The sequence below is a fragment of the Podarcis erhardii genome, assembly GCF_964252035.2.
Source record: "Podarcis erhardii genome assembly, chromosome: 13".
In the NCBI taxonomy this organism is placed as follows: Eukaryota; Metazoa; Chordata; class Lepidosauria; order Squamata; family Lacertidae; genus Podarcis; species Podarcis erhardii.
This window is the reverse complement of record NC_138502.1, coordinates 47,294,835-47,322,523: the sequence shown is the minus strand read 5'-3', so window position 1 is coordinate 47,322,523 and position 27,689 is coordinate 47,294,835. Positions and strand designations below refer to the sequence as shown.

The 27,689-nt window shown below is 42.2% G+C and overlaps 1 protein-coding gene across 8 annotated transcripts in view; it reads right to left on the bottom strand.

Annotated features, from left to right (window-relative positions):
- Nucleotides 1-27,689, bottom strand: part of EPHA5 (EPH receptor A5) — a 255,158-nt gene that overhangs the window by 74,302 nt on the left and 153,167 nt on the right. For 5 of the 8 annotated variants that reach the window (XM_081836263.1, XM_081836264.1, XM_081836267.1 and 2 more), the window contains exon 5: nt 22,931-23,266. The exons of the other annotated variants lie outside the window; for them this stretch is intronic. In XM_081836263.1, coding sequence (XP_081692389.1) covers nt 22,931-23,266 — 336 coding nt within the window. The remainder of the gene's footprint in view (nt 1-22,930; nt 23,267-27,689) is intronic. 8 annotated transcript variants of the gene reach the window in all.

Genomic DNA, 27,689 nt, shown 5'->3' with positions numbered 1-27,689 from the left:
TCTACCCACCACCTCCCCCTCAGCTGTAGAGCGGAGTGGCCATTTTGGGCAGCGTGGAGCCTACAGGTGCCCAAGCTACTACGTCACTCTCAGGAGAGACGTGTGGCTCGGGCGCACTGTAGGTTCGGTGGTAAGTGCCAACCCCCAAGGGGTGTCCCCCCCCCAGCTACCCCTCTGTTTTGGACCCATGATAGGTCTCATCCACTTAATCTGCCACAGCTAGCCTTTGCATGCAGGAGAAGTCCCTAACTCACCAAGGGTTTGAGACTCATCGGCTACCCTCACCTGGTTTAACTGGCCAGTCGATACACACATTCACATACTTTAGTACCCATCCTGTTCATCTGATTGTTTAAACGGATTTCCCATCTGATGGTAAATTGTTTAACCTGATTTCATTTGTTTATATTTATTTTAAAGGGCCGTAGCTCAATGGTAGGGCATCTGCCTTGCAAAGAAGATCCCAGGTTCAGTTCCCAGCACACCTCCAGATAGGGTTGGGAGAGACCTCCTGCCTGAAATCTTGGACAGCAGCTGCCAATCTGTGCAGACAATACTGAGTTGGATGGACTGGTGGTCTGGCTCAGTAGAAGACAGCTTCCTATGTTCCAAATGCAATAAAAATTAATTAACCTGCAAATTAGAGGAGATGGACTTGCAGCAGAAAATGGTCTTGGGCAATGGTACCTGCTCACCTCTAAATCTTGGTTTATTACCCCTCTTAAGGCTCCCAAACTATCTGAATTCCTTAACTTCTTCAGCTCATAGATATGCCTTTGTAAAGGCAAGATTCAACATCTTCCCATCGAACGTGCTGAGAAATAGATTCTCCAATGGACAGATATTGCTCTTATGTGATTGTAATTGTGGGGCACCGGAATCATTGCATCACATAATTCTTGATTGTGCTTTTCACTTATCGGCCAGGAGCAAGTTTCTTGCTCAATATCTAAAGGGAATTGCCGATGATACGATTGAAGCCAAACTGAGATGATGACCCCCTAAGATCACTCATGGTTGCCAGATTCTTGATCAGCGTCCTATCCCTAAAGAAGAGAAACGGACTCCTGTGTGGCTTGGATAATCCCTTTAAACCATGATCTATGTTTTAGGATGTAATTAGGTGATATCACCATTGATATCTTCCATTAATTTATGAGCAGAAGGCGATGTTTAGGTTACAAATTTATTGTAATATATGATGGTGGTCTTTTGTTTTTGTTTTGCTTTGGTTCCTGTTTCTCTTTTGTAAGTTTTGGCGGTTTTAAATTTGGAGGTTTAAGTACATTATGTTGGTATGGGAAACTGTCGTGTGACGGGCCAATGGCCATAATAAAGATCAATCAATCAATCAATTCATAATGAATAAACACTTACACTGTACAGTCGTACCTTGGTTCTCAAATGGAATCCGTTCTGGAAGTCCATTCGACTTCCGAAAACCAAGGCGTGACTTCCGATTGGCTACAAAAGCTTCCTGCACTCAATTAGAAGCCACAGAAGCCACATTGGATGTTCGGCTTCCCAAAAATGTTTGCAAACCGGAACACTCACTTCCGGGTTTGCAGTGTTCAGGAGCCAAAACATTTGAGTCGCAAGGCGCTCCAGAACCAAGGTACGACTGTACTAAAAATTGGACATATACACATACCCACATACACACACATTTTTATTATTTTTTTAACATATTAATTCCAACATTCATACAGCTTAACTTCTCATCTTATACAATATTTTTGGACTTCCGTCAATGCCTCTGATGATTTTCCGTTTCATGTCACTTATTATGCATTTCTTAATTTTATATTACCTTTAATTGTCCTTAACTAATAGTTCACCTCATTGTCTTTTTTGCAATATTTCAAATAATTCACCATACAAAACTTCTTGCAAACCTACTAGCATAATCTGTTCATCACAATTACTTTTCAAATAGTCCGTAAATTTACTCCAGTCTTCTGAGCATCTCTGGTCCTGCAGGTTTTGAATCCTTCCTGAAAAGTTGACTTTTCAAGGGGATACTGAAGTCATACATTGAGCACAGCAACATAAGTGAAGACTAGCAAAGTTTTCCAGTTGAATGAATTCTGCACAGAAGACTTAGTGGCTTGTGAACAATATTCCTAGTCACTGGTGAACTGTGTTTCAGTAGTTGGGGACGGATTCTACTTTACCCTGTGTTATGGAAACTATGCTCAGTTTCTGAAGGGTGTTCTGGGATGTGTGTGGTCTCTTCCCTGCATACGTTCCAGCGTCTGCTTTTCGCTCCCTGAGAAGCTTAATGCACTAAGATCAATAGGGCAGTTTTAGAAAGGAATCAATATTGCACTCAAAGAAATCTTTCTTTTCCTTTCTTTTCTTTTGCAAAAAACACACACCAAACAGCCTCTCCACCCCCCACCCCAGGTTACTAATAAACAAACTTGCTCCAACAATTATATCTCACACTGAAAGGTAAGGGGTGAATTTTGTTGCCTCTGATTTTGATGGTGTGTTCAGTAGTTTGGCTTTAATATTAGAATTCATCAAAGTGATTGATTGGTGTATCACGGAAAGAGGCAGCGCTGGCACCAAAGGAAATTTCCCACACACTTTAAAATTGGCTCATGTAGCTGGTCTCGATTTAACAGCAGTCGAGCAAAAGGATGGAGAGCGCTGAAGCCATAGGCTGAGAGCCATTCTGAGCACAACACACTAAGAAGGTGACATAGGAAACACAACTGACTTGCACTTCCTGTTCCCTGCGTTTCTCCCTCATGCCCCGAAAGGGAACTTAAAGGCTGCTAAGGTGCCAGAGGGAGAAAGTGATTTCCTCTTTACCACAGGTGGGCTCAAGATATCTAGGGAAGAGCAAACCAGCTTCCCAGACCAGCTCTCAGAGGCTTTTGTTGGTGCTCAAACAAACATCCCACAATGGAGACATTCTTGCCACAGGGGACTTCACCAGTAGCTTTGCTCTCTGTCGCAGGCTGATGTTTCCAGTCTTTCACCCTACTAAACTAAGTGGAGACTGGTGTGAATAGGTACAATGATGCAGGTTTTACTGTTTTAAGTTCTAATAAAATAGGAACAGTGCACACACAAAATCTGTTCCATCCTGAGATTGGAAAAATCTGATTTCTGACCAGCATTTAATCTGAGTTCAGCAGATGGAATACCAGAATCCTGGAACAATTACAGAGCAGAAATTGTCCATTTTCATTATTTCTAATGTGGCGTACATGTTGTTGGGCTGCTGGGCAAATTTCTACTGCTTTGGCATACAGAGTTTGATCTATGACCACTACAGTTTTACTGTTACAGTGTCTCAAATATAAATTCTTCTTTTTAAGCCCCACTCCCTGCCTTTTTCTAGAGCAAAGTCTGATAAAACCTGATTGGTCATTGTCTTCCAAGTGGTAAAGGTAAAGAGACCCATTACCATTTGGTCCAGTCGTGGCCAACTCTGGGGTTGCGGCGCTCATCTTGCTTTATTGGCTGAGGGAGCTGGTTTACAGCTTCCAGGTCATGTGGCCAACATGACTAAGCCTCTTCTGGCGAACCAGAGCAGCACAGAGAAACACCGTTTACCTTCCTGCTGGAGTGGTACCTATTTATCTACTTGCACTTTGACGTGCTTTCGAACTGCTAGGTTGACAGCAGCAGGGACCGAACAACGGGAGCTCACCCCGTCATGGGGATTCGAACCACCGACCTTCTGATCGGCAAGTCCTAGGCTCTGTGGTTTAACCCATAGCGCCACCCGCGTCCCTTTCCTTCCAAGTAGTAATGATGGTCCAATTTTCAGGTCCTGGTTAATAGACTACTGATTGGTCAGCTTGACGTCAATACCAGGAAAGGTACTAGAACAGATCATTAAATGGTCAGGCTGCGAGCACTTAAAAAGGATGCTGTGATTCCTAAGACCCAGTATGGGCTTCTCAAAAACAAGTCATGTCAGACGAATCTCATTGCTTGTTTTAATAGAGTTGCAAGCTTGGTGGATCAGGGGAATGCTGTGGATGTATTATATCTTGATTTCAGTAAGGCTTTTGACAAAGTCCCCTATGATAGATAGTCTTGTGGATAAGGTAGATGTTAGGTGGATTTGTAGCTGGTTGACTAAACCCAAAGAGTACTCACTAATAGTTCCTTGTCAACTTGGGAAAAAATGACAAGTGGGGTGCCACAGGGTTCTGTCCTGGGCCTGCTGTTCAACATCTTTATAAACAACTTGGATGGAGGAATTGAGGGGATGCTCATCAAATCTGCAGATAACACCAAACTGGGAGGGGTAGCTAATGCCCCAGAAAATAGAATCGGGATTCAATATGACCTTAACAGATTGGACAGCCCAAACTAACAAAATGAATTTAAATAGGGACAAATGTAAGGTTCTTAGGCAGGAAGAATCAGATGCACAAATAAAAAGGGGGACACCCGGCTTGCCAGTAGTAAATGTGAAAATGATTGAGGGAGTCTTAGTAGACTTAGAATCATAGAATCATAGAGTTGGAAGAGACCACAAGGGCCATCGAGTCCAACCCCCTGCCAAGCAGGAAACACCATCAGAGCACTCCTGACATATGGATGTCAAGCCTCTGCCTAAAGACCTCCAAAGAAGGAGACTCCACCACACTCCTTGGCAGCAAATGCCACTGTCGAACAGCTCTTACTGTCAGGAAGTTCCTCCTAATGTTTAGGTGGAATCTTTTTTCTTGTAGTTTGGATCCATTGCTCCGTGACTTCCTTGGAAGGTAATGGACTCTCCTTCCTTGGAGGGTTTTAAGCAGAGGTTGGGTGGTTATCTGACATGGATGCTTTAGTAGAGATTCCTGCCTTGCAGGGGGTTGGACCAGATGACCCTCAGGGTCCCTTCAACTCCACAATTCCATGATTCTATGACTGTTAGTATTTTTGCAAGTTTTATTGCATTTCAGTCAACAGAAAATACATGAATAAGGTTAGGACTTTTGTGCCAAACATTCAAGCAGTGGGGAAAGCTTGATAATATACAATCCTTTTTCCATAATACTATTTCACAGGGTGGTTAGTTATACAGCATAAATTGCTCTAGCAAATTTCCAATTCATTCTAAAAGAGTGAGGGTGAGGGACCAAATTATATTGCGGACCCCTACCAGCGGTTCAGTCTTGTGGGAAATAAACACACACCAAAAAGGAGAGAGAGCAAAGAAGACACTGAAGCTGATTCAATTATGGTCAGAAAGACTGTTTAGCAGATACTTTAGCTGCAGATTTATCCAAGGGCTCTTAATACATATACAGGGCATCTTGCTATAATTAGAGATCACTCTGCAAAATGTAATTAAATGTCTCAAACATGGGCAGCAATTGAATTATTCCCCCGCCCACCCAAATACTAAAATCTTTATGAAGATCTCTTCAAAGCTCAGTGTAATATGACCTAAAATATGAAATTCTGTACTTAATCTACATCAGAGTGATAGACACTATTCTCCAGACACTGGCCAGGAAGGGAGGGGAGGCAGAGATGGAGTTCACCGTAAACAAACCAACACAATTGATCATTGGTTATCTTTGACAGCACAAATGAGACCAGATCATTCACCAAAAATGCATGCACATTTTACTGTAACAGCCCTATCCTCAAGCAGTTCTATTTGCAGTCATCCACTGATAATGGGATTGTGCTCTAACACTTGGAGAACTGGAGCCAACGCCTGTAGTTCATGTCATGAGCTGCTTAAAAGTAGGACGGCCAACTCATGCAGCTCTGAAAATGAGTAAATGTATCACCCAAATGCTGTCTAGGTGCTAACTGTCAATGGGTAACATGAAGGCTACTCTGCTCTCACATCTTTTGGTCTCACATCATTTTGGACTCACAGCTGTCCATGGAGGTCAATTCTGTGTCCAGGGCTGCTGTTTACCAGCTCCATCTGGTATGCAGACTGAGACCCTACCTGCCCGCAGACTGTCTCGCCAGAGTGGTGCATGCTCTGGTTATCTCTCGCTTGGACTACTGCAATGCGCTCTACGTGGGGCTACCTTTGAAGGTGACCCGGAAACTACAACTAATCCAGAATGCAGCAGCTAGACTGGTGACTGGGAGCGGCCGCCAAGACCACATAACATCGGTCTTGAAAGACCTACATTGGCTCCCAGTACGTTTCCGAACACAATTCAAAGTGTTGGTGCTGACCTTTAAAGCCCTAAACGGCCTCGGCCCAGTATACCTGAAGGAGCGTCTCCACCCGCATCGTTCTGCCCGAAAACTGAGGTCCAGCTCTGAGGGCCTTCTGGCGGTTCCCTCATTGCGAGAAGCGAAGTTACAGGGAACCAGGCAGAGGGCCTTCTTAATAGTGGTGCCTGCCTTGTGGAACGCCCTCCCACCAGATGTCAAAGGGGAAAAAACAACTACCAGACTTTTAAGAGACATCTGAAGGCAGCCCTGTTTAGGGAAGAATTAATATCTGAAGGACTATTGTTTTTTAATATTCGGTTGGAAGCCGCCCAGAGTGGCTGAGGAAACCCAGCCAGATGGGTGGGGTATAAATAATAAATTGTTGTTGTTGTTTCATCTTTGAACTGGACTTGGACCAGACAGCCCATCAAACAGAGGAGTGCCCACTCTACTGAAAAGTCTTGAACTGACCTATCAACTCCAATGAAATGTCAATGGGATTTCTCTGGGCAAACTTGTTTAAGAGCTTCATCCCATAGTATAACAGAAAAAACATGTGGTATTTCAGTGCAAACATCATAAAGTTAGACTGGAAAGTCACAAGACTCTAAACTGACTACAAGCCAGCTACGAAAATGAACTTTTTAAACTTAAAGAACAAACAAAATCTTTAACCCTCCCAAGCCAGCAGGGTTGCTGTGGGCTGACTCCAGCAGCTGTTCAGAATATAGGGAAAAAGCTCTTAGCAAACTTAAACCACTTCATATTCCATGTACCCAAGAATTATGGAATCAGTTGTCATTTGCACCCACTTCTCACTTTCTTAAAAATTGTGTTCAACTTATTAAACTACCAGGGGTCTAATTTACCCTTGCTGAAATGGATGGGGAAATGAAATTGCCAGACACTTAAGTTAATGGCAGTCCGTTTGATTCTTACCAGCTTTTCGATATAGTACTGGAGAAATAACAGCATTTTGTCTTTATCATAAATTCCATTATGCAATTTCAAGAGCACTTGAGTATATATATATATATTCTGTTTTTGTAAAATAAATCTGTATATGTGTATTTTTTTAAAAAAAAAATTACAAAGTACTCCAAGGGTCTGTTAAACTCCAGGAGTAAACTTTTCCTAGCCTAGATTATTAATTCTGCTCCATTTTAGTTTTATTTTGACATAGATGTTCACGCTCCCTGAAATCTTGCAACACTGATTTCTTATTTCCTATTTGTTTGGAGAGACAGGTCGAGAAAGCCAATTACTTATTGCTGTATATCGATGTTCCATTATGGACTATGAGACCAGTATGTAACTGATGCATTTTAGGTTTCAGTTTCTCCTTTTCTGCTTTTTTCTTCCTTCTTCCAGGGCATCTGGATAGGTAACTATCCCAATGAAGACTGCTTAGTTTGTTGGCTGGATCATTTACTAAATCACATGCCACAGGTCTGTTTGCTTCTTAATGGTATAGGGACCAGTGTACATAATTTTTGTGTTAGTGGAATGTGGTTTCCACAAAATGTTAAGCTGGAGTTATTTTGAAATCAAATTACATATTTTAAGGCTTTAAAGGGGGGCGGGGGCTGCTGGATCTCAACAGCAGGCTGATAGCATCAAGGCCTATGGTGGAATATATAAGCCTTTTAAGAGACTTCCATAGAAAAGTTATTATTGGCAGACATTTCCATTAGGATGACACAGAAGACATAGTTTGGTAAGGGTGGGTGGGTGTTGACATGCTGCATTGCATTCTGTGGAAGCCATTTTCCAGTATGGCTGCTGGTTGTTCACATGCACTACCTATCTCATAAACCATAGTATCAACATTCATAGGAATTTCTGTCAGACTATACTTTTAAAAGTAAAGGTAAAGGACCCCTGACAGCTAAGTCCAGTTGCAGTTGACTCTGGGGTTGCTGCACTCATCTCGTTTTACAGGACGAGGGAGCTGGCGTTTGTCCGCAGACAGTTTTTTCCAGGTCATGTGGCCAGCATGACTAATCTGCTTCTGGCAGAACAGAACACTGGAACCAGAGCAGCGCATGAAAACGCCATTTACCTTCCCATCGGAGCGGTACCTATTTATCTACTTGCACTTTGACGTGCTTTCGAACTGCTAGGTTGGCAGGAGCAGGGACCTAGCAACGGGAGCTCACCCCATCACGGGAATTCAATATATGATTCCAAGTTTAGTAACAAGGGGAAAGACACATTTTAGGTGTTCAGAAAATAAGTTGGGTAAAATGAAATCAGAAATTGTTCATTAACAACAACAAAAACACAATGTCTGGCCTAAGAGTTATCTTTCACACAGTCAAGGTTTTGCAGGACTGTACAGGCAAGTACCTCTGTGCAAATCAAGTTCCTGATGCTTTTGTGGGAACTGAGATCTCTTTGCATCTCTGTGGTAGAGTCAGTAATGAATGGTTTGAATTATGTGAGGGATCTCTGTGGAATGGTAATCTTAGCTGAAACAATACAACCTATGAAATGGGATTCATTTTGGATGGCAATGGAAAGTAGTAAATATCTGGGTGTTCCTCATGCAGTTGGGCATTGGGGAATGCTATTCAGCGAAAGCAATTCTGTACAGGAACAGGGACATTTTTATGTGGTCCCTTTTCCATAATGAATGAACTAAAACATGGCTTTCATGAATTCTCAGAGACTTTCAAGAAGAAACCACAAATGTGTGCTCATTGGGAGCAGTTTTTGATCATTCGCTGACAGCCTCATTCTTTCAGACAGAGAAGATCAGGGACGGTCACCTTCAGAGAAGCCAAAGTATTATTCCACAATTACGGCAGCATTAGTTATAAAAGGTTACAATGAGAAAAAAATATATACACTGAGAAAATAGGACAACATAAAGCTGATCACCATGGTATTTACAAAAAGTTTCAAGCCGGCCATTTTGTTCTGAAGCAGAACAAGGACTTTTCAATGCAGTTGCTCCTGACGTAAATTTGGAGCGAACAGTACAAAGATCCCAGAGGAGATGTAAGGCCATAACTGGACAAACAAGATGGATTGAATTATGGTTCTCAATAGCAGCTGATCCATCATGAGGCTTCAGCTGTCTGCAACAACTTTTGGCAAGTCACAAATGCAGAAACTTGCCACTGTGAAACATTCTGAGATGACTGGGAATATACACCAAGAGTTGCACTTAAGAACAGCCTAGGCACAAAGGGGAAATCCTTACAATGTGTGAAATGTAGCCAAGCTACACAGTTTTGTCACAAAGCAAGAACTCCATACAGTTGCAGCTTTCAGGTTCTTGCATTGAAAACGACAGGGTGGTTAACAAAATTAACAACAACAACAACACATCTACTAAGTCAAGAAAGTGAAGCTACTCACTTTGACTTCATACATCTCATCATTCAATGAGCATATCAATAAAACTTCAAGCAAAACAGAAGGAAAAGACACGTGTTAGGTGCTCAGAAAATAGCTGACATTGCAACAGAAGAGTTGAAAAAACTGTTGACTGGCAGTAAATAAAACTTTAGAATGTCTGCTAGCAATTTCTGAAGTTTCTTCTGTTGCCAACAACACCCCCTCTCACTCTAGCTAAATGCATTCTGTTATCAGAACTGGCCTGACTACTCATTCACAAGCACACATCTCTGCTTCCAGCATGCATTGTTGATTTGATGCCTGCAATTAGGAAGACAACAGGCAAGACATCTCGTCAGGTTTGAATGACACGTTTGAAAGTATGCGACAGTATGGTACTCATATTTGTGAAATGCAGCAGATTGACTTCATATTTGATAGCTACATTGAAATCCCCCCGCCCCCCAAAGGGTGTGAAAGGCAGAGGAAGTCCGTGTCAATCCCACTGAAATTAGCGACCGCTGACTGTGACACCACCATTCCTATCCTATACAGCAGAAGACTCATCTATCAGTACTAAAATTCATCACACTCTTCGCTGACTAAAGATAACCTTGTAGGGTTTACTAGACAATCACGGCAAGCATGTAACTGGTTAGAGCTATGGCACAGAATTCTAGGAAATTCTACGACGGGAAAGCACGTGTTAGCCAAGCTAAATCAGGTTGCTGGTTTAACTGGGAGTGAATTTTTGACACCCTCCATTTTTTTGTTCAGAACCAATTCTCCATTAACTATTGGTACACTGGAATGAAATTTAGTCTATACACTCAGAACATAATTTGAACACTAGCTTTAGCTCACCCACAGCTGTTTTCAGGTAGGAAGGAAAAAGAAAAGGTGCAAAATACATTTTTGTTTCCGCAAAAAGGGTTTATGAGGAACTCTAGAAGGATGTCTTAAAACTGGCTTTCCAAACAATGGATGGATGGATGGATGGATGGATGGATGGATGGAGATGATAGATAGAAATAGATAGATAGATAGATAGATAGATAGATAGATGATAGATAGATAGAGAGATGATAGATAGATAGAGAGATAGAGAGATGATAGATAGATAGATAGATGATAGATAGATATAGATAGATGATAGAGATAGATAGATAGATAGATAGATAGATAGATAGATAGATAGATAGATAGTAGATAGATGATAGATAGACAGATAGATGATAGATAGATAGATAGATAGAAAGATAGATGATAGATAGATAGATAGATAGATAGATAGATAGATAGATAGATAGATATAGATAGATAGATAGATAGATATAGATCGATAGATAGATCGATAGATGATAGATAGATAGATAGATAGATGATAGATAGATAGATGGATAGATAGATGGATAGATAGAGAGATAGATGATAGATGATAGATGATAGATGATAGATGATAGTTAATAGATAGATGGATAGATATAGATGATAGATGATCGATGATAGATGATAGAGATAGATGATAGATGATAGATGATAGATGATAGATAGATAGATGATAGATATAGATATAGATATAGATGATATAGATATAGATATAGATATAGATATAGATATAGATATAGATATAGATATAGATATAGATATAGATATAGATAGATGATAGATAGATGATAGATATAGATAGATGATAGATAAGATAGATAGATTAGATAGATGATAGATAGATGATAGATAGATAGATAGATATAGATAGATAGATAGATAGATAGATAGATAGATAGATATAGATTAGATAGATAGATAGAGATTGAGGATCCTAGAAAATGCTATGATGATGGAAGATCATAATGGCAAGTGATCATAGAAGGCTGAAACACTTTTGAAAAGCCACAACTAGCAGTCGCTGAAATACCTTTGGCACAAACATGCCATGTACAATCAGAGAAAAGGACTGGAGCATACCAGGCTTATTTCCTATTCAGAGCACCAGGGAACAAAAGAATACAAAGTCTGAACAACATTATGGAGTTCTCAACTTGACTGAGCAACGGAAAATACAAGGTGGCATGAAATGCAATCGACTGAGTTTGTTTGTGTGTTGAACGCAAAGCAAAGAGCTGGGAAGATTGCTAGGTACAGATTCACTGGGACATACATCTATCATCCTGTCAGTGCGGCCAGACACACCAAGAGGTCTCAGCTGCTTCTCAATTCTGAGGTTACTGAAGCAAGCTGAGCCTTCCAGACAGTCAAATATGGGGACCCACATTGCAGCAAAAAAAGGGCTTCATTCAAGAATACCTTGGGGTGCAAGGACGTCGAAATCTTGCATGCAGAGGAAAGCTTCAGAGACAAGGCTAACTGGACAAATATGCTAGAAGACAATCAGGCAGCGCACATGAGGCAATGAAGACTCAGAAAATGGGCAGCAATATTAAGCAATTTACTGCAGAGGTAGAACAATAGCTAAGTTTGTACATCATTTGCCTTGCATACAGAAGGCCCCAGTTTCCAGGTCCCAGCAAAAGGAATTCAGTTGGGAATAACTTCCCTCCCTGAGACACAGAGAGCTGCCCAGTGATCAGAATAGCGAATGCTGCACTAGATGGATCAATAATCAAACTCACTATAAGGCATCTTTGATGTATGTTTAAACAGCCCCTATGCAAAGTAGGGTTTTCCTCCTTCTTACAAAAGGGTATTTAGGAGCCCATCCTTCAGTACAAATTTCTCAGACGACTGGAATCTTAATGTACTTATGAACACTATCGATTGGGGATGGTCTTACAATTATGTTTTAATGGCAAAGTTTAGGTTGCTCAAATCAATATGTGGCCTTGGATGTCTCCCTGCTCCTCCCAGTGGCATGCACGTTCTTCCCTGTCTATTCTTTTGATCACCCATTGAATTCCCCTCCTCTTGCCCTCAGTTGACTGGCATGTAGAATTAGACAAAAGGACTAGAACATTATCCCACTTCCTCTTCTAAGTTTCCCTCCCTGGGATCCCCAAGGCTCTTTATCATCTGGCTCCCTGGCTATGGCTATTGCATCGCTACCCCTTACATCCCTATCTATCTTTTTGTTGTGCCCCCACCCCAAAATATAAGCACTCACCCACTGCCAGCTGGAGTGACTCTGCGTTCCAGGGCACCCTTCGTAACATTAGGACAACTCAGCCAATCACAGGCAAAGGCTTGGCTATCGCCACCAGAAAATCACTTGGCATGCTACCATCGTCCAAAAAGTTGAACCAGTGGTTCCCAAACACTGTGTTACCATGACTGACAATAAGAATGTTGTGTTCTCTGTTTTGTCATTCAATGCTTCACACCTTTTTAAGCCTAGGGGTCTGCTATGCTGACGCCACAATGATATGTCCTCAAAAGAAGTACCAGGATCAATAGTAGAGAAAGATCTACAGTAAATAAGGCAAGAGAAGCCAAAACTGTTAAATGGTAGATTTTCTGGCAAAATCAGCCTTCTGAAAACATAAAAGGAAATATATTGGCAGGCTTAGCAAGTTATGAACATTATTTCTTATATTTTTTATGTTTACACTCAAACCACTACAGTCCAATGGCGCTCACTTTGTGATCGGTTTGCTGATTCTGGTGAAAGTTAGCGCTAAGAATACAAAAGAATGAAGTGTGTCAAATTATCATGCCTTTCTACAGGAAACAGGGCTCAAAAGTACTGAATACATAGGTTTGGATTCAGTCCTAGTTACACACAGAGTGATCCACTGAAATTAATGGGGCATGAGTCATTACTAACTTAATTTGATTTTAGTGGGTCTACTCTAATCCAACCCATTAAATCAACCTGCCCAACTGTATAAAAGGGACTTGGGCAACAGAATAACCATTGCTAAATTTCCTGGGCTCCAAGCTCTTCATTTAATGCCCATACATATTGTGCATTGCTAGATATCTAAGGATTGTTTAAAGCTTGCTAACAAACTAAGAGAAACCAATTACCAACAAGGGAGTTATAAATAAAACCATAAAGTATTCATCTGATCCATAATTCATTGGTAACAGACATTCTGCCATCTGGAGTGGGGATGAACTTGCAACTCAAGCGTCAGATGGCTTGTGATGAAGATTTGACATGCAAAAATGGGTGTTGATGTTGCAAATGATTTCATGTGATATCTTATTTCTGATGTTTTTTTAAAAAACACATTATTGGCTGCATGTGGGATTAACTTCCATGTTTTCCATTGGTAGTTTTGCTTTTCAAAGGAAAGCACATAAACAATAGAAATGTTTTCGAAGTTGCAATATTTTGCATTTAAGAAAAGGAAGGAAATGGTGGCAAATTGTGGTGTGCACACTTGTAAAAATTTCCACGGAAACTCATAGAATCATTGAGTTAGAAGGGAACCTTGAGCATTATCTAGTCTAACCCCCTACAATGCAGGAATATGAAGCTGCCCCATATGGGAACTGAACCTTCAACCAGATCAGCACCACACTCTAAGCAAGTCAACTATCCAGTTGTCTAGGATGCTTTTTAAATTATGCTTTATGGACAAGATTCTATGAACAGGGTAACTGGTTTCACATCCTGAAGGTGGGTTTAGGTTTGTGTTTCTCAGGCAGCAGCATTTGCAAACTGTTTTGAGAGGCCCCCTTACCAAAATCTATTTGTGATACAGCACAGATATCTCATGTACCATGAAAGGAAAGCATATACAAGCTAGTAGAGATGTGTAGAACTGAATATTTGGATCCTAGCCTTTGTAGTTTTATTTTTTTTTCCATTTATGAGTAAGTGAAGCTTATTTATTATCCCATAATATATTTGTGCATCTTTGAGGTGCCCCAAGACTAATTAAAATTTCTTTATAAAAATCATTTTTATTTGATTTTACAGATATAAATTTATAACAAAACCACACACATATCCATATAAAGAGATTTCTCTGAATCTCTAGACTCCCCCCCCCATCCCCTCCATGGGTCCTATTGTCAACATTTTCAACTGCATATTATTTCATAATCTATATTTTATATCTATCCATATTGTCCATAGTACCGGTATTTGTTACATTACAAGTGAGATTAAAATCCTGCTCATGTTTTCATCTGCATCTATTTAAAATTTCTTCATGGCCTTTCCAAGGTTTGTTCCAAGCAACGTACAACAAAACAAAACTAAAACATTTCCGTGGGGGGTACACCAAGTGCAGGGTCTCCCTTGTAATAAAACACAATGCAGAATTAAAAGCTGCAACACGCTGGCACAAAACAGCGCTTAGTTCTTTTCATTCTCAAGCCTCACTAGATATCACTATATAATGCAAGGCATCTACACTTTTAAAATATCCTGTGCAATTTTCCTGACTGAATTCAGTTGTTGGTGTGGTCTTTTCCCTGTCTGGTGGTAGTGGGAAGGGAAAGGTGTGTGTTTATCGTTTTGTGTAGTGGGCAGATTATAGCCCTCCATGTGGCTCCACAGAGCACTTGGAACAACTTTGAAATACTAAGTTGCTGCCAAAGAGGATGGCCACTCCTACACGGTCAAAAAATGAGGAATTGTATCACTCCCTTAGGGACGCCAAGGGCTTGCCGATCAGAAGGTTGGCGGTTCGAATCCCCACAACGAGGTGAGCTCCTGTTGCTCCATCCCACCTCCTGCCAACCTAGCAGTTCGAAAGCATGTCAAAGTGCAAGTAGATAAATAGGGACTGCTCCAGCGGGAAGGTAAACGGCGTTTCCATGCACTGCTCTGCTTTCACCAAAAGCGGCTTAGTCATGCTGGCCGCATGACCTGGAAAAACTGTCTGCGGACAAACGCCGGTTCCCTCGGCCAGTAAAGCGAGACGAGCACCACAACCCCAGAGTCGTCTGCGACTGGACTTAACTGTCAGAGGTCCTTTACCTTTTTAACATTCCCTTTGCCCCCCCCCAAAAAAAAATTAATGAGGAAAAAAAGGGCAAATGAGAACACAGATATATACAAATTGAAGACTGAAATGTGACTCAAAAGATCGTCTATGCTCATTTATTTGTACAATAAATTTGTAAACCAGGTCAAGACTTGCCAAAAGAGTGGAATAAGCTATTTATGTATGCCACAAGAGCGGCTAGGATATTACTAGCCCCAAAATGGAAAGATGACGAGACACCAACGAAAGAAGAATGGCAAGCAAAATGGATGGAATCTGCTGAAATGGCGAAGCTCACGAGAAAACTTAGAGATAAGGACAAAAGAGACTTTTAAAAAGATTGGGAATCGTTTATGATGTATATAAAGAAACATTGTAAAGAAGTGGATGCAATAGCGGGGTTTGAGTAAACACTTAAAATTAAGAAAACAAGCAAAAAAGTTAAGGTGCAATTATTGGGAAAACAACATAGATGTAATTGAAAAGATATGGTATAAAAGGGATAAAAATATAAGAACAGTTAATGAAAAGACTACAAAATTAATGTAGAATAAAATAAGCAGGAAAAGCAAATATCTAAAGAACCAGAATTGGAGGTTGAGAGAAGTCATGGAGGGGGTATTAGGATTTACATTTTTGTGTGTGGTGATGATGATCGTGTTGAATATAAAACTGTAAAACTGAACATTCTTTTATGTGTATATATATATATTGTAAACCAGGGCAGAAAATCTGTTCATTTGTTTTTTGGGATGTGTGAAAGGATGACAGTCTTGATCTGTAGAGGAAAATTTACCTGGGGTGGCAGGAAATAACAGGAGTGGGTTAGCAAGCTTTTACTTTTTTAGATGGGGAATAGAAAAATCTCAGAAATCTTCTCTCTATCTATCTATCTATGGCTTGGCTTGGTTCTACATTATACACTGCTCTTCAGAAGCAGTTGAAGGCTATCACAGCCTTGCAAAAACCCCGCTGAAGCACATTCATTGATCACAAATGTATGTAAGAGTAGCCAGACAGTCTCTGGAACCAGAAAATCTGTTTACAGTGAGTGTGACTGGAAGTGAGGAAGCAGCAAAGGAAGGGGTACTCAGCACATCATAATCCTCACAGGAGAAGAGTCACCGGGGAGATTATTTTAAGAAAAGAAACAACAAGTTGGCTACCTTTTTCCCCTGCCTCTCTTGTTTACATTGGACCCCTGAAATATCATTATACATATTTGCATAGATCTGTGGAGTTTGGGACTTGGCAAAAGGTAGTGCTTGTCAAATCAATAAAAAAATAAATAAAAGGAAGACTGTTTTCACAAAAGCGCCGCCTTTTTGTGTCCCGAGAGAAGCACATAGTCCCAAACCTTCTGGTGTAGGAAGGCTTCTTCAGCCAATGTTAGATGTTATGGTACGCATTGGGTGCCACTGAAAACAGCACCCAGCCCTTCCTCTCCTCCTGACTAACATCAAAGAAGTAAGATGCGATGCTTCTGTGCAGTGTGTTTTCCTACCACTTCTAGCAGAAGCTGGTGAAACAGAGCATGGATGAGGAGACTTGCAGCATGGCAACATCACATCACATGGCATTAACTGAGGGGAAAGGATGAGGAGGCGAGCAGCTGCTATGTGGCATCAGCATGCATCTTGTATTATCCACTTCCAGTCTCAGTGTGCCAGTACAATAGGCTTACACATGGGAAGGGTGTTCTTTCCATGAAGCAACTGGGAAACTGGTGCAGCGTGTGTCACTAAAGGAGCTGAGCTGGTTCTCCATCATCTTCTGGTACCCAGCTCAACACTTGAGCCAATGGTGACCCTTGATGGCAGAACCTTTGTTTCTGGCTCAGAAGGATGCCACAATGGACAGAAGCTAAAACCCTACCCAGGACATCTTAATCTGTATCTATGGATGGGCTATAGGGCTGAGCAAGACAGTCCTGATTCCTCTGCACTTTATCTCTCCACAACTAGGGACCCAGTTCCAGGGATGATTGTAACCATGTTCAGCCATCCCAAGCCGGAATTAAGATTGCCGGAAGAAACATCAACAACCTCAGATACGCAGATGACACAACCTTGATGGCAGAAAGTGAGGAGGAATTAAAGAACCTTTTAATGAGGGTGAAAGAGGAAAGTGCAAAATATGGTCTGAAACTCAACATCAAAAAAAAAACTAAGATCTTGGCCACTGGGCCCATCACTTCCTGGCAAATAGAAGGGGAAGAAATGGAGGCAGTGAGAGATTTTACTTTCTTGGGCTCCATGATCATTGCAGATGGTGACAGCAGTCACAAAATTAAAAGCCTGCTTCTTGGGAGAAAAGCGATGACAAACCTAGACAGCATCTTAAAAAGCAGAGACATCACCTTGCCAACAAAGGTCCGTATAGTTAAAGCTATGGTTTTCCCAGTAGTGGTGTATGGAAGTGAGAGCTGGACCATAAAGAAGGCTGATCGCCGAAGAATGGATATTTTTGAATTATGGTGCTGGAGGAGACTCTTGAGAGTCCCATGGACTGCAAGAAGATCAAACATGTCCATTCTTAAGGAAATCAGCCCTGAGTGCTCACTGGAAGGACAGATCCTGAAGCTGAGGCTCCAATACTTTGGCCACCTCATGAGAAGAGAAGACTCTCTGGAAAAGACCCTGATGTTGGGAAAGATGGAGGGCACAAGGAGAAGGGGACGACAGAGGATGAGATGGTTGGACAGTGTTCTCGAAGCTACCAGCATGAGTTTGATCAAACTGCGGGAGGCAGTGGAAGACAGGAGTGCCTGGTGTGCTCTGGTCCACGGGGTCATGAAGAGTCGGACAAGTCTTAACGACTAAACAACAACAACCAGCAATTCTCCTTCAGGCTGCCTGTCTGCTCAACACAGGGAAGATAATGGTGGAGGGGCTGGGGCTGTTTTTCAAGGGGCCCAAAATTGACCGTTTGGGTCCCTTCCAACTCTACAATTCTATGAGTATGTGAATATGGCTTGTTTCTCTGATTTCACACAAGCCCAGGGAATTGGTGTTGGGTGCGGAAGCTGACACTGTGAGAATCTCAATTCTTTCTTTTAAAGCTGATCGATGGAAACATAGGCTTAAACTTCATGGGTAAGCTCCAGTGAAATGCCAGGCACCCGAGGTGTAGCTGAATAAGGTTACTGGTGAGCAAGAATGGGGATTTACACTTGGGTGCAGGAGTAAAGGGTTAGTAGATTATTATTTTTAAAGCTGACTTTAAAAGCTGAGGTTTTTGCTTTAACAATCACATGGCATCCAAATCTTGTGAATTAAATAAAAAATAATTCAAGGAAAGATGGTACATGATGTATTTAAATAAACTGAAAAGCCCTCAGCAGAAATATGTAAAGGTTTGCTTATGTTACACGTTATATCAATTGCAGAATCTACATTTTCTTGGCACCTGAATTTATTGGACTCTGAACACCCCTTTCCAGTCTTACTTTTCACAGTGCTACTAAATGGACACAACAATTTGAATAATGTACAGAGAACCATAGATTAGTCATTAAATTGATCAACTTTTCACAATAAAGTCGTTCATGGATTCTATCATCTGATCTTCTACTGCTAGCTATTCAAAGATATGATCCAGCTTATTGTTATATTTTTCAGACTGGAAAATGATCCAGTTGTTTTCTTGTTGCAATTTCCAGTGTAATTTGGGTTCCTAGATGCTTCACATACCCCTTACAGTCAAAAATGAATATTAAGAAAGCAAGACATATTAAAGGTGCCAGTTATACAAAAGAAAAAAGAGGGGGGAGACATAAATTATTTGAGGAAAAGGCAAAGTTTTCAGGAAATATTTCCTGCAAGAACCAAAAACAAATTTATACCAAAAGTTACACTTGCGATGTACATCTGGAGAGGCCAGAATCTTAATGCATGAGCCTTTTGTAAATTCTGAAATTCACAAGAATTTTCTTGGGCTTGACATGGTAAAGTAGTGCCCCATCTGCGGTGCTGGCTAGCAAATTTTCTGTCAACATCAATGAGTCTGCCAGACCAATACCATGGCATATGGTCTGAATTTCCAGGCACAACATTTCTTACTGCCAATATAAAATAGATGTCTTTCTCCTGAGAAATGTCTTCTACCAAACCTTGGTACACCCAGCTTCTACACAAAAGGGGGAAGTTGTCTGATGGTACCTCCATTTTTAAGAATGGATCTTCAAATGTATCCATTCTTAAGGAAATCAGCCCTGAGTACTCACTGGAAGGACAGATCGTGAAGCTGAGGCTTCAATACTTTGCCCACCTCATGAGAAGAGAAGACTCCCTGGAAAAGACCCTGATGTTGGGAAAGATGGAGGGCACAAGGAGAAGGGGACGACAGAGGACAAGATGGTTGGACAGTGTTCTCGAAGCTACAAACATGAGTCTGACCAAACTGCGGGAGGCAGTGGAAGACAGGAGTGCCTGGCATGCTCTGGTCCATGCAGTCACGAAGAGTCGGACACGACTAAACGACTAAACAAACAAACAAAACACCTCCATTTTTTAGAAACTCTTCACATTGGTATATCTAGCTATATCTGCAAAGCTTAGGGTGGTGTACTTTGTATACCATTCCACCTTACTCTCAGAAAAACAATGGGATGTAGGCTAGTCTGAGGGGAAAGCGACATGAACATGACCATCTGCTGAGCTTCAAAGAATCATAGAGTTGAAAAGTACCTCAAAAGTCATCTAGTTCAATCCCCTGCTGGTGCCCCCACCCACCGCTATGGCATTCCTAATAGATGGCTAGGCAGCCTCTGCTTTAAAAACCTCTCACAATGGAAAGTCCGCCATTTTCTGAGGCAGTCTGTTTTTTTATCAGATAACTCACACTCTTCCAAATCCTTTTTCTTGTAACTAAAACCCACTGGTTTTGTTTTCTGGAGCAAGAGAAAACAGACTAGCACCACCATCTAGGTGGTCATTCAAACATTTGAACATTCAAACATTTGAAGATGGCTATCATATCTTCTCTTAATTGTCTCTTCTCCAGGCTAAACATATCTTCAACCTTTCCTCACAGGACTTGGTCTCCAGAGTCCCCACCATCTGTGTCGCCCCTCCTCTGGACACCTGCTAGTTTGCAAGTATCTTTCTTGAACTGGGGTGCTCAGCACTTGACACAGTATTCTAGGGAAGGTCTGACCAAAAACAGAATAGTGCTTACCTGACATCTACCTGGTTGTCTGAGGAACCCAACTCCTCTCAGCAGTCCCCATGCCAAGTTCTCCCTTTCTCACTGTACGTTTCGTCACATTTACTAGGGTTTCTCTTTGCATTTGCCCATTGGTTTCTGCTGACAGGGATGTGGGGGGGGGGGAATGACATGCATAGAACTTAGAGCCAGCCCAGCCATTGGGCAAGGTGAGGCTGCTGCCTCAGGCTGAAGACAAACACCCCCCCGGTGGGAACACTGTGGGCAACCTGCCTCCACCTCCAATTTGGGGTGAGATTGCATCCAATTGGGGTGAGCTCTCATCCCAAATGGGCACGATCTTGCCTGAAACTGGTACGAATGGTGGCGGCACTTCTCTGCCAGTGGCAGAGCAGGTGGTAGCAGCAGCAGAGGCAACGACAGGGCAGGATGGCAGTTTCCGTGCCACCTCAAGTGGTGAAACAGGATGCGCTGCCTCAGCAGATCTGAGCAAACATTACTTGGAGAGGGAAAGAACTCCAGAAAAGGCTGTCATTTTCCAGAGCAGTTCTGTGTTTAATGTCACCTGTAGTCCTGTCCTAACACTATCTACTAAAGGTAAAGGTAAAGGTAAAGGGACCCCTGACCATTAGGTCCAGTCGTGGCCGACTCTGGGGTTGCGGTGCTCATCTCACTTTATTGGCCGAGGGAGCCGGCGTACAGCTTCTGGGTCATGTGGCCAGCATGACTAAGTCTATGACTATTTCTGCATTAGCGGAATCTGTAACCTGAAGCTTATGTAACCCGAAGCGTATGTAACCCGAGGTACCGCTGTTCTGTAATGGACATTCATCAGCTATAAACAAGAGAAATCTTACTGCGATTTATTTATTGTGAAGAAGTTGGCAATAATTCTGCACTGAATGAAAAGGATTGTTTGCAAAAACAACAAAATATTATAATTCTTTGCGAACAGTTGCAATAGTCCCAGGTATACTGCCCTTGATTTTAATATGAAGGGAAGTGTTCTAAAGCTACTGTGTGGTTTTATGGACTTAAAAGAGAGCTAAATCAGAGTAAGGAGCCAGTAAATTCTTCTCTGACAAGTTTAGGCCATTTGTTCAAACGCCATACTGGAAGTCCAAGTAACCATAACTAAACAACAGATTTTTATGACCTTCAATAAAATATACTGCATTTTACTACCAAACTACAGTTTGGGGCCATGTTGCCCCATTCCACAACATTCTTGTTCTAAAAATTGGATTGAACAAAACCACACCAGCCCTTGAATATTGAGGCACTCTGATCAGAAATCTGATCTTAGCTATCAAACATAATTTGGATTTCTTTCAACCTACTCCCTTTTACCATCATGTTTTCAGTAACGAAATCTGAATGCAGAGATATTCCAGCAGAGCAACTTCTGGCAGCAGCGCTGTCCTGAAAATTGTTGCCACATACGTCACACGACATGGACTTAGAGCAAAAAAAAAAGTTGTCTAATGGATTTTTGTGTCCTTTCCTTATGCAAGAACCTTGAATTGTAAGGAAAAGTATCTCCACTTGCACAACAGCACATCTGGATTCAAGCCTTCATTAAAAAAGTGGGGGTGGTGACCCATCAATGTAATTTCTGTAGCAATATAGCAAAAAAAATGAAAAACCCTAAAGCAGTGCTTCCCTGACTTTTCCCTGCCATGGAGAATTGCTGATGTCCTTGGAGGAGCACTTAGTTATTTTTCAACCTGTTGCAGAACCATAATTCCATATAATTCAAACTGTAATACAATAGAAGGGCAGCATAAGAAATAACACAAACATTAAAATAACATTAAAAATCAGCATGACTATTCAACGTGATGGGTGTGTCATCTTCCTTTCTTCAACCACAAATCCACAGACAAACCAAGGACCACCTGACTGAACCTTCTGGACCACTGATGGTCCACAGACCACACTCTAGAAAACGCTGCCCTCAAGCCATCATAGTTGGTCTTCTGCTAGGAACTTGCAAATGTATTTTTAAACCACACTTTAAAAAGTCCCTATCTTTCCTTCTTTTTCAAACAATCTTTTAAAAGTGCAAACTACTGCTTTAAAGGCTGCTGAAAAGCATCTTAGCCACATCTAGATTTTAACCGACAAGGGAAAATGGCTGCATTTATGACTGATTTGACAGTGGATGAGAAATACTCTGCACAAGTAACTCCATGGTCTATTAAACGGGCCCCTGAGAGGAAACATTTCTTATATTGTATGGCTTAGTAATTTATGTGATGTAACCAGAGAAAAACAAAAAAAGGAAGGAAACGCAAGTTCATTATCAAAAGCCAAGCTCGGCAAACCCACCCACAGAACCTAATTATCCCGTTGCGAAACTTTGCACTTACCTGCCTGGTTTGTGGTTACATTGACTGACACAAATTGCCTCGCAGCCGGACTCTGGTCGGACACACCATTCAGTGCCTCAATTTCAAAGGTATAGTTTGTGTGGGCAAGCAGGTCCACCATCATCACAGAGGTGTTTCTCAGGCCGCTTTGTTGTGGGAGATACCTGACATGCCCACCACACTCCTCACAGAGACCCGAGTGCCAGTTGCACTTCTTGCATGCAATATAATAAGACACATCTTTCCTTCCACCAGTATCAGCAGGAGGAATCCATTCCAGAAAGACACTAGTCTCGTTAACATTTGAGATGGCACTCCGGGGAGCAGAGGGGGGTCCTGGCGTGTAAAGTGAGAAAAACACATGGTAAGAATCAGATTCAAAGTCCCTCCCAACCCATTTGCTTAGATACTCTCTATGGGATTGGAAAAACTCTAACCAACCCAGCTCTTTAGAAGGCATTAAGTGCTGGTGGGTTCCATCCGGGGCCGGCCCACCTAAGAGGCAAGGAGAAGTGACTGCCTCGGGCGGCAGGTTCCACAGAACAGCAGATCCAGCCTCCATGGATTGCATCTTCCAATGCCAGTGTCGTGGTAGCAGCAATAGGTGTGGCATGCTCATTGTGGGCCTGATCTGCTGTTTCCATGGCGGTCCCTCTCATTTCCCCTCTAAAGTGACATCTTGGCAAATAGGAGACACTGCTGGCCTCCTCTCCCCCTTGTTTGCAATGTAGACCTTCACTCCCCCTTTGTTCCCAATGCAGATCATCATTCCCTCCTTGTTCCTGATGCAGATCTTCAACCACCATTCTTCCTTGGAAGGGTAGGGAGTCAGGTCACCATTTTGTGGCTTGCCTCAGGTGCCAAAATGTCTTCAATTGGCCCTGGCTCCATCTCACAGAGGCCACAGAATGAAAACCCCACTCAGGGCATAAAGCAGAACCGGGATGTTGTCTGGTTAGACTTTTCAGTAGAGAAGCATGAAATCCATGTTATATCAGCCAGACAGCCATCAGGCATTTTTCAACCTGATGTTCTCCAGTAGTTTGGACTATATCTCCCATCAGTCCCAGCCAGCATGGCCAACTAGCTGGGGCTGATGGGAGTCTTTTAGTTAAAAACTTCTAGAGGGTACAAAACCGGAGAAGACTTGTCTAAGATTATCTTGGTGGGTGTTCCACTAAGCTGCTTTACATTTTCGAATAATGAGTGCACAGTCAGATTCTCTCAGTGGTGAAGGCATAACCAAACTGTGTTGAAGTTACACTGAGAATGGATTCTTGCTTATCTCTACAAAACAAGTGACATGCCGGAGTCTTTGTAAGAATCCTTGCAACCAACAGGCAGCAGAACTATCTCAGCAGCCTGACATTGGAATGCAGCCCACCCCTGCTTTATATATTTGCCATAAATATATAATTAATTCTCACCACTGTTTGTTAGAAATATCAGAGCAGCATGCAGCAATTATCTATGAAAGCATCCGTTTAAACAAAAATTGAAAACGTTAAAATCAGAAATCAGCTAGCAATGATGGAAAGATGTGTTCTTCACTGCCTGAATAACCCTGATGGAATAGAAAAGTTTTCAGGATGTGCATAAATGTTGAAACAGAAGGCACCTGCAGAATCTCTATCAGCAGAGTATTCCACATGACTGTGCCACTGACACTGTAAGTTCGGTTTCTTGCAATTGTCAAAGGAGCCTTTCCAACTCAAGGAACTGACAACACTACTCCAACAGATAATCTCAGTGATCAAGCTGGGATATAAGGGTTTAAGCAGTGTCTGAGATACCCTGGACCTAAGTTGTTCTGGGCTTTGTAAATTAATGCAAGGACCTTGAACCTGGCTCAGTAGTAGATGGGCAGCTAAAGCAGATTTTTTAACAATGGTGTCAGTGATGCTTATTGTTAAGGGGGCAACAGGAACAAACTGAGGTCGTCCTATGGTTCCATAGCACACAGCTGCAAGCCAAGGTATAGCACTTTAGAATTCTTCATACTTTCACTTTAGGCATAGGTGGAATCTCTGTCAATAGCATGTTTGAGATCTACTGTATGCAGGCCAATCCTGTTTGAAATGTAGAAAGGTAAAGGTAAAGGGACCCCTGATTGTTAGGTCCAGTCGCAGACGACTCTGGGGTTGCGGCACTCATCTCACTTTACTGGCCGAGGGAGTCGGCATACAGCTTCCGGGTCATGTGGTCAGAATGACTAAGCTGCTTCTGGCGAACCAGAGCAGCGCATGTAAATGCCATTTACCTTCCCGCCACAGTGGTACCTATTTATCTACTTGCACTTTGACGTGCTTTTGAACTGCTAGGTGGGTAGGAGCTGGGACCGAAGAACGGGAGCTCACCCCGTCGCAGGGATTCGAACCACCGACCTTCTGATCGGCAAGCCCTAGGCTCTGTGGTTTAGACCACAGCACCACCCGCGTCCGTATGTAGCATTCATTTAATGCAATGCCATAGCTACTCTTTCATGACCTGCAGCCTTTGATGACACCTTGCTAGCCTACCCCTGGATTGAGCAGAGTTAAATCTGATCTAACCTTGTTCCCTCCTTCCTGCCAAGTTTGTCACCTGATTTGCACAAAAGAGACAGGAAAAGCTGTCTAATCTTCATTGGGGACCAGCTGACAGCTTCTGCCACTTTGCTGTCCCAGAGAAAATGGTCCAAGTGTAAAGGAGATGCTTGTAAAAGCTCTTCGTTGTAGCAAACCGGGGGTAACCACTAACTGTACATTCAGCTGGGAACCACACGCCAGTGCCAGTTCCCTGAAGGATTCCCTTGTATGATATAAGCAGCCTCAACCAGATGCTCATCACATTCACACTTTCAGTGCATGAAAAGTCCCTGAGAGCCAACTCACGCTCACATAGCGTACTAGAGTTTAAATGGCAAAGGCAGAGACAGAGCATCGCTCGCCATTAAGGGATATTTAAGCAGGCAGGCTTCTCTGCAATTACACTAGAGGCCCAGATTGTGGAAAGCTTTTGGGAAAAGTGTATTTCCGAGGTTTGATTGGCTCTCTAAACACTCATGCTCATTGGCTACATTCAAATGAAGGAAAACTACTGTTGTGCTTTCTTTTTTTGGTTATTTGGCTATAACTTTTGATAGAATACAGCTAACTGAACATACCTTGAGGCATTACATTCTTCATTAAATTATCTTTCCACTGATATATAATATTATGGTATTACTCCCAAAGGAAGTGGCGTTATGAGCCATCAAACCTCAGAAATGCACTTTTTCCCAAAAGGTTTCCACAACCTTGGCCACTAGTGTATATGGAAACAGGGGTTGGGAAAAGATTGTGCTACCAGTCTAAATGTTGCTTCTTGCAAAGAAACCAGAACACACCTGCTCTTCATAAATGGCAGCATGCTGCATGTATTTTAATAAAACTCCCAGGTGCTGAGCTGACCTCTGACAAGAGAAGGCATAGATAGCAGGATTTTTCACTGAGCATAGAATCCTTCCATGGGTGGTTGAGGATTACAAGTGAGGGGCAGAGGGAGGGCATGTAAAAAGGTGGATCAAAGACCCTAGTTTGAACCGAAACCTGGTGGAAGTAGTAGAGTGCCTTTAAACCCTAGCTAAATCTGTGGATGGGGTCTAGTTTGGCTCTCACTCAGACTGCAGAAAACCTGGCATTCCTGCAGAGATTGGGAGCAGTTTCCAACAGAATAGCATGTGCCTTGTTTGTGCATATACACAGACAAATCCAGCCTGGTGGTGCCATATTGCACATTCAGTCCACACATTTTACCCAGTGAAGTTGACTGGCAGTAGCTTATGCAGCGACAAAATGTATTACTTTTTTCAGTGCATAATCAGGTTACAGACTTCACTGCCAAATGATGTTGCAGTGGCCCTAGCATTGTTGTTTGTTTGTTTTTTAGAGAACAGAATAAAAATTAATGAAGAATAAAGATAACATGACAGCTATTAGGCGAGCCAAATAGAACCACAATATGCCAGAGCATTATGCAACAGAATACAGTAGTATCTAGGTTCTCAAACGGCTTGGCTCCCGAAGAGATTGGCTCCCAAACACCGCAAACCTGGAAGTAAGTGTTTGCAACATTTTTCGGAAGCTGAATGTCTGAAGCTCCTGCAGCCAATCAGAAGTCGTGCCTTGGTTTTTGAATGGTTTCGAGAGTTGAATAGACTCCCGGAACGGATTAAGTCCGAGAACCAAGGTACCATTGTACCAGGTGCTGCTGGATTTGGGTAGGTGCCAGTGAGAGCAGGGAGTGGCTATTACTTTCATTTCTACATATGAACTCCCAGATATATCTGACTGGCTCCCGGGCTAGCTCAGAGCATCAAAATCCAAATGTGTTTGGAAGGCAGCGGGATCCAAACTTTGTACCTAGCTGATGTCCAGGGGACATAGGAAGCTGGGTTTGATTGAGGAAAGCAGAAAGAATAGTAGAACAAATAATTTTCTAAAAATGTTCCTCGCCATTTGCCTCCCCAAATCCCACTGCCATCTCTGCTGGACTTGAGCAGCTCCCCCTATCTAAGCCACTCTCTTTCTTGCTCCTGCTTGAGGTCACATGTCAACTGATGTCCACTTTCTGCACCTTTCTGCAAGCCTAAACAATTCTGCTCCTGAACTGGCCATGGGCGGCCACCACTGCTCTTCTCACACTCTTGCTTCTCAGCCGTAAAGGTAAAGGGAGCCCTGACAATTAGGTCCAGTTGTGGCCGACTCTGGGGTTGCGGCGCTCATCTCGCTTTATTGGC